General features: G+C 38.7%; 1 protein-coding gene across 2 annotated transcripts; it reads right to left on the bottom strand.

Annotated features, from left to right (window-relative positions):
• Positions 1-273: 273 nt before the first annotated feature.
• Positions 274-6,868, bottom strand: LOC116004526 (protein HIRA). 2 transcript variants are annotated; one of them, XM_031244615.1, is made up of 11 exons: positions 6,406-6,868; positions 6,205-6,330; positions 5,190-5,465; positions 4,660-4,911; positions 4,157-4,554; positions 3,007-4,018; positions 2,644-2,845; positions 2,120-2,360; positions 1,720-1,842; positions 1,413-1,530; positions 274-1,217 (listed from the first exon to the last, which is right to left on the bottom strand). In XM_031244615.1, the coding sequence occupies exons 2-11, from the start codon at positions 6,310-6,312 to the stop codon at positions 777-779; spliced, it is 3,171 nt and encodes a 1,056-aa protein (XP_031100475.1). In that variant the 5' UTR covers positions 6,313-6,330; positions 6,406-6,868; the 3' UTR covers positions 274-776. The 2 variants fall into 2 exon arrangements, with proteins under 2 accessions (XP_031100475.1, XP_031100476.1); XM_031244616.1 differs by lacking the exons at positions 6,205-6,330; positions 6,406-6,868 and having other exon boundaries at positions 4,660-4,914; positions 5,190-5,318.
• Between the last annotated feature and the right edge of the window lie 161 nt (positions 6,869-7,029).

Here is a 7,029-nt window from a genome sequence, read left to right as displayed (position 1 = left end):
TAAATGCTTTCAAGTTTCATCCATTCCAAAATACCAATAACTATATTTAATTGAAATTTATTCACAATTTAATTTTTATACTATTTAATATAGTATTAATGAATAAAATTTATGTGTTTAAAAAGTACTCCATATATAAAAACATCTATTAAACACAAACCAACAAAAATTAATATTTATTTAAAATTATTTTGTTTAAAAAAAAATAGTTTAACCCATGAAATGTATATACAACATATAAAATGGTACAAAAGGAGTAAGTAGATAAGCGTAGAATGAAGAGTGACATTCACTGTATGACTGTATCAATTAGGATTGATTTGAAGATTTGTGTTTCCAAAAAGAAAGCAGAAGGGGCAAAAGATCATACATTAACCCTTTACACCAAACTCTGATAAACACCCCTTTTTTACTACTCTACAGTTACAGCTAATTGTAAATATAATCTTCAAAGTACACTCAAATTAAGTATGCTGATGCTAGGTTTGAGTTAAACTATAACTGCCAAAAACTAAGGAAAAAAAAAAACAAAAAAAAACTTTTACTGCTTCCAAATGAGAGAGATTTTGTTACATACCCCATCCGTTGAATCACGAGAATTCATAGAACGCGAGGAGCAGCACCTGTGCAAGGAATCTCGATTGAACCAGCAGCTAGCTGCAGAGGCAGAGAGAGTGGGGGTACACCCGTAGTAGTAGCATCAGCAGCAAAGAGTCAGCGACTGTGTTAGTGCTAGTTATTGAGTATCTCGTCAGATGAGGAAAGGAGATGGATCATCAGGAGCCTTTATCCTCTGGTGCAGGTGGACATGGATTCGGCTGATCAGATGGAGGCGGGGGGTCCAAATTCATTTCGTTGCTTTGGGGTATCGCCTCTTCGTTGGTAGTTTCTTGGATTGCAGAGTCCACCGGTTCTGTCGCTGGATCGGCTGTTTCCAACGCTATATCCATTTGGTCTACTGCTACTGCTGCTGCTGCTGGGGTTTCTGCGTTCTCTTGATTGGTTACTGCTGCGGAAGAAGGTTTATTATTCTCTGCTCCGGCCAGATCAGTATCCATTTTATCAGCGGTTGGAACAGTATTCTGTCCGAGGTTAGTTTCACTTAAATCATATTCCGAAAGAAGTTCCATAAACTCGTTGAGCAACCGCTGCACTTTTCGGTTCGATGCCATCGCAGGAAGTATATCTTCTCTCAGAAGCTTGTGCTTTTTCATACCCTGTAATAATCGGATCAGAAACTCAGTAGCCGAGCTAAGTAAGATGGCAGAGAGAAAACTCGTATCATTCAGTAATCTAGCCTATTCGAGCCTCTGTGGTCTCAGCTAATGAGTAAACGAAAAAGAGAAGGAAAGCTAACATAATAGCGTGTGCTTGTGTATCTGGTCCTACAAAGGAAAGATCAGAAGTCTTACGAGGACACAAGGTTCCCATGCAGGTTTCTCTGTACTAGAAGTCGATGCCTCAGCCATTCCAATCGGAGGCCCAAGAAAACTCTCGCACACTTCTCTCAGTCTAGATTCATCTGCCTCTCTGCATTTATCGTAAAAGAGAACAAATGTAATTCTTCAGTTTCTTGAATCTTAACAATTAAATTTAAAAAAAAAAATGTAATGTCTTCTATAGTATACGCAAAGAGAAAGCGGCCTTCAGAAACTTCACAGTTTTTGCATCAATTTTAGAAGGAAAATGTCGGGTGATAAGAGCAAAATATTAACAGACCTTGCTAGGAAGCGAATGTAAGATAAAAGGCATTGGCGATATTCTTTTGGGGATTCCAAAGCAAGAGCCGACGCCAACTGAGATTCCAAATGAGCACGTGTCTGCACTCCATCATCAGTCACTCTGCACAACGATATCAAACAGGAAACAGAAAATGGACTAGTTTAGCGCAGAGTAATATAATCGAAATATCAACTTTTGGCAGTAATCGAAACATTTCCTAACTAGGAGTTTTAATTTAAATGGTATTAAGCTAAGCGGCTATCATTTGGGTGGCAGTGGTAGAGTTAGAGAATTTTTTTTTTTTTTTTTTAAATTTGCAAGTTTTATAAATAAAAGATAATTTAAAATGGAGATATAATTTTATCAACAAAAATAATACACTGCAGTGGAAAGAGACCTGCTCCAACCCGGTCTTCTGGCCAGGAACTTCCTGACATCTACTTGCAAGGCAGCCAGTTCACCGCCATGAAACGAACCCAAATTCCAGGAGCTTGCAAAATTTGAAGCAGGAAAACAATCATCCGCAACTCTCAACCAGCACATGAGGTTCATATCGAAGAGATATGCATGCCGTGTGGCCAAAACCACGAGAGGGGACCCAGACTTCGATAACTTCACTGATATAACTTTGATCGTACCTGGAACCAAATCAAGATTCAAGAAAGAAATAAATAACAGTTTGTTGTTGGGCAACGGAGCAGAGAGCTAATCAAGAAGACTTGAGTTCTAGCCCCGGTGTGAAAAGATCCTACTTCGTCCAACCCGAAAAAGGGGAGGCAGGAGTTAATTACGTGTGGTTTTTAGTGGTTCACTTCCACTTATACAACAGTAAAGCTTCTCAAGGACAGGTGAAAAACAACATAAAAATAAAGCCAGCATGAGAACTATATTGAAATTTAACATTTAACATTTCTAACTCACTTGTATTTGACTTGGGATCTAAAGTCACTAAAGAAGCCAACGAATCATTAAGGAGGCATTTTCTCGTGAACAAATCCCACAGGTACAATGACCCCTTCCTTGTGACTAGTAACAACTTCCAAGATTCATCGCAATCGATAAATACTGCACCAGAACCTAACATCATCGTTGGCATTGAGCGTCTCCCGCACTTGGTGTATATCTTTACCAAAAATAAATTTTAAAAAATAATAATAAATAAGAACAAGAACATATAACTAACTATTGGAATAAGATGTGCAGTCTTGTCCATGTGCAGACATTTCTTACTGCGTATAAAGTGCAAAAAAAAGAAATAGAAAAAAATTGCTTGGGAACATTCACCTGAAGAGAGCCATCTTCACTACCTACAGCCCAAAAGTTGGCATTTCCGGCTAAAACCGTAACTTTTCCAGAAATCTTATCAGACCAAAATGTTTGCATCCCCTTCATGCATATTAGTTCAGTATCTTTCATTACAAAAGTATTTCCTACACCTAGAACATCATTTACAGTATGTTCTCTGGGACGAGCCTCCAAGCAAAATGGAATTATATCTTCCCCTTTCTTATCGCAAACCCTAATTGAAAGAGTACCACTAGAAGCCAATGAACATGTGTCCTTAACAGCCCCAGTATGTTCTATGCAAACACTCCCATCTTTACCTGCAGAGACTGGGACCTTCTCTATGACTAGGCTCTCGCTCACAGTAGCTCTAGCGGTGACACCTGATCGTTCTTTTAGGTCAGCACTCCCACCTACTGTTCTCCTGTTAGGTCCTTCTCTGAAACCAGTATCATTATGAATTACTCCGTTATCACCATTCTCACCATCTACAGAATTGTTTGTGAATCCAGGGCCTAGAGTCTGGACAGCACCCGTCATGTTATCTTGCAGTATAGGCACCCCAACTGCTTCGGGGATTATCCTCTTTCGGCCATCTGGCCGTCTATATTCTCTTTGCTTCACAGGACTTGACAAGCGAGAAGATGGAGCATCTTTATTTACCCCATCACTGGTAACTCCTTCAATTTTCTTCCCATTATCAACTTTAGATTTGGGAACTTTCACTGCAGTCACTGAATCAGCAGGTGCTTTTGAAGATGCTTGATTTAGTGAAACATTTTCTGATGTTTTCTTCACGGGTGTTTGCTTTGCAGATGCTGCTTCAAGCAATAATTGAGCAGGACTTTCTACTAAGTTTGTCTGTCGGCCTCTAACATCACCATAGCGACTCTTTTTTAAATCATCAAGTTCAGTATCAGATAGCCGAGTACCTAGTTCATTTGCATCGAAGTGAAAAGTGCCTACTGTTCCATCCAAAGAGCATGCAAACAATGAATACCCATCAGGGCTCCTGCATCCAGTAATTGAAGTTTTCAGAAATAAAAGCACACAAAAATCAAAATCGTAGTGACTAAACAAATTCAAATGCACAGAATGACCCTTTTCTGTATTGCAAGGACGCTATTATAGGAATCATGAGTAAGCTTACCAAGATAAATCCACAACACTTTGAGAAAAGAAATGTTTAGCAACAAAAAGAGGGCGAGGACTCGCTGTAGTCCACACAGTTATAGTACGGTCCTGACTTCCTATGGCAATAACATTGTATGGTTGTGAATCTTTTCCTCCAGTCTTTGATGAACCGTTGGTCCACCCAGGAGATGCAGATTTCATTTCCTGAGCATTAGAGGCATTCCTCCGAAACATTGAGTGATTGAATTTCACTACGATAACAGGAGCATTGTGTCCTAAGAAATCAAAAGTGGCAGACCATTCCCCTCTCTCTAGAACAGGAGCAGAATGCCTAGGCTTTTGAAAACCATGAGTGGTAGTTATAAAATGGCCGCAAGGTGACCATCCAAGCCGCCTAAAGAAGGTAGATCCAAGCTGAAACAAAACCCTTCAATCAGGAAAATGTTTAAGGCAATGAAAGAAAATTGATACTCTAATTTCAGGAACAAACGAAGTATAATAACAGCTTAAAGAACTTACAGATTTGGCCCAGTGCCCTTCAGTTCTATGAGCAAGGCTCCAGTCAGTAGTGCGCCAAATAACGACAGTCTTATCATCTGACTGACTTGCAATGAAGGAACCAATGGGATCCCAGGTAACACCTTTGACCAGACTAGAATGACCCCTAAGAACAGCAGTGCAGATGCCATTAGTCATGCTCCAGATATGAATTGTGTTATCCAGGCTCCCACTAGCCAATGTTGAGTCATCTGGAGACCAATTAAGATCCACCTACTTCAAGCATGGAACAAGAACAAAAGAAACTCCTTTGGTTAGAAAATACAGAATAAATGATTGACCATTTTAGCAACAGAACAGAATCATAATAAAATGAGTGGTATCTTTATTATGTCCATATTGCAAAGATACAAACAAATAATTGGACTGGGGAGTGAATGTGACATGATAGAATACAGTAGGAGTTTAAAGAAGTCAAAATGTCCTGCATAAGAGGTAAAGAAAAATCTGTATACTAGACAATTCAAACAACTTAATGAGTAGACCATTACCACATCTGCAGTGTGTCCTCTTAATGTCATGGCAACTTTCCAATTCTCAATATCAGGTGGCTCTCCACTACCGAATTCTGTGGTCCCTGAGCCAGGCTTCCTCTCATGGATAAGGATTACCTGGTCATCAGACCCAGAAGCAACATACCTTCCATGCTTAGCCCACCTAACACAGTTGACTGACCCAAAATGGTCACGCAAAGTGGCAAGAAGTTTGGGGATAGATTCATCCGTCTCCATGTCCCTGCCGACACACTTCATGTTCCAAATGCGAACCTACAAAATATTGGCAGAAACATTTGAAAATGACGGATGCAAAACTAAGACTACTACAGTGTCCTATGCACAATATTTCTAATGCCTATTAACAGAGGTGCAATGGCATTCTCCTAGGAATTCAATGTAATGCTACTTCAATCATGCAAACAGCACTCATTCTTATCAGTTGGTTAACAATGTCCTTTTCACATAACATATTAATACATACTATGCGTAAAATGTATTCGGAGTCAGGCAGCAAAAAAACAGGGTTGTTAAATGTAGTAGTAACAAGAGCAGTTATAGACCGTGAATCAAAACAAGAAACCAAATTCCAGAAAAATGCTAATCCAGTCACAGAGAAGTCTCAATCCATTGGAGGCTTTATCTTTTAATAACATTCTGGTACATCAAATACCAAAGAACAAACAGCTACAGATAACAACATGCCAAAAGCAGGCTGCCTGTGTAAGCTTTATAACCCGGAAATTGCAAAACATTCATGAGTCCAAAACTCATAATTAATAGCACCATAACATTCAGAAATTAAAGAAACAAATTTACAGCAAATAATCCCCTCTTGTTCAGTCCAATCTGTATTACTTATGGAGTAACATATTAAAAAATGCATTGAATTTCAAATGCCAATTCTGGTAGGAGTAGCAGCTACGCAGTTTCTGATACCATCAACTTTCAGGAACACTATGCAGGACAGTAGGAGTACAAGAGATCCATAAGAGTGGGAAAAAGCGGTTACCTTGTGGTCACCACCACCAGTGGCAAACCTGAGGCCACCAGGCTGAATATCAATGGAGAAAATTTGCATGCCCTCATGCTTAATCCAACTGGGTTTTTCTGCAATCATCTCTGGGTTTCTTGTTTTCTGAAATAAAAGATATAAGAATAAGTAAAAAAGAACAAAAGAGGCACCTTTCTCGCTAAATCCCTCAAAACCTACCTATACAGTCTCCAAGCTCATGCCTTTTCACACCCCCAATAAAATTTCCAGATGTCTTCACCCCAAATTGAATAGTATTAGTCGGATAAAACCCAAAAAGGGAGTTGAAAATAAAACAATAAGTAGGAACTAAGAAGAACCCTAATTTTTCGAGAAAAAATAAAAAAAGAACCGTAATTGGGCTAATTGGGGAGGAAAAACTAGAAAACAGACAAACGTTGCCCCGGATTCTTCTTTTCTTTATTTTCTAACCAAAAAAAAGGGTATTTTTGAATGTGTGTAGTGTACGGGTGTATCAGTGTATGAGTGGGTGTAATTTAGTGTCAAAAAGACCTTGAATATATGCAGAAGTAGGAGTAATAAACCTTGCTTCTGCTGCTACAGGAGAAAGAAGGCAACGAAAGTTGTAACAGAGATGTTTTGGTTTAGGGTAAATTTGAAAGAGACAGAGGCAGTGTGTGTGTGTGTTTTTAGTGCCCAAAGATAAGTATATAACTGAAAAGATCGATCTAGTGGTACACACTTATCTCCCAACACATGACTTGCTTGCTAGGTGAATCTTTTTTTTTTTTTTTTTTTTTTTTTTTTTTTTTTTTTTTTTTTTTTTTTTTTTTTTTTTTTTTT

This window comes from Ipomoea triloba, chromosome 14 (genome assembly GCF_003576645.1).
Source record: "Ipomoea triloba cultivar NCNSP0323 chromosome 14, ASM357664v1".
Classification (NCBI taxonomy): Eukaryota; Viridiplantae; Streptophyta; class Magnoliopsida; order Solanales; family Convolvulaceae; genus Ipomoea; species Ipomoea triloba.
The sequence above is the reverse complement of the archived record's forward strand: the minus strand, read 5'-3'. Positions and strand labels throughout refer to the sequence as shown.

Excerpts from the sequence above, each read along its gene's own strand:
- LOC116004526 (XM_031244615.1), bottom strand. The coding sequence starts at position 6,312 with ATGATTGCAGAAAAACCCAGTTGGATTAAGCATGAGGGCATGCAAATT. Across the intron at positions 4,555-4,659 it reads AAGGGCACTGGGCCAAATCT|CTTGGATCTACCTTCTTTAG; the intron begins GTAAGTTCTTTA and ends GTTTTGTTTCAG. Across the intron at positions 2,361-2,643 it reads AGATCCCAAGTCAAATACAA|GTACGATCAAAGTTATATCA; the intron begins GTGAGTTAGAAA and ends ATTTGGTTCCAG.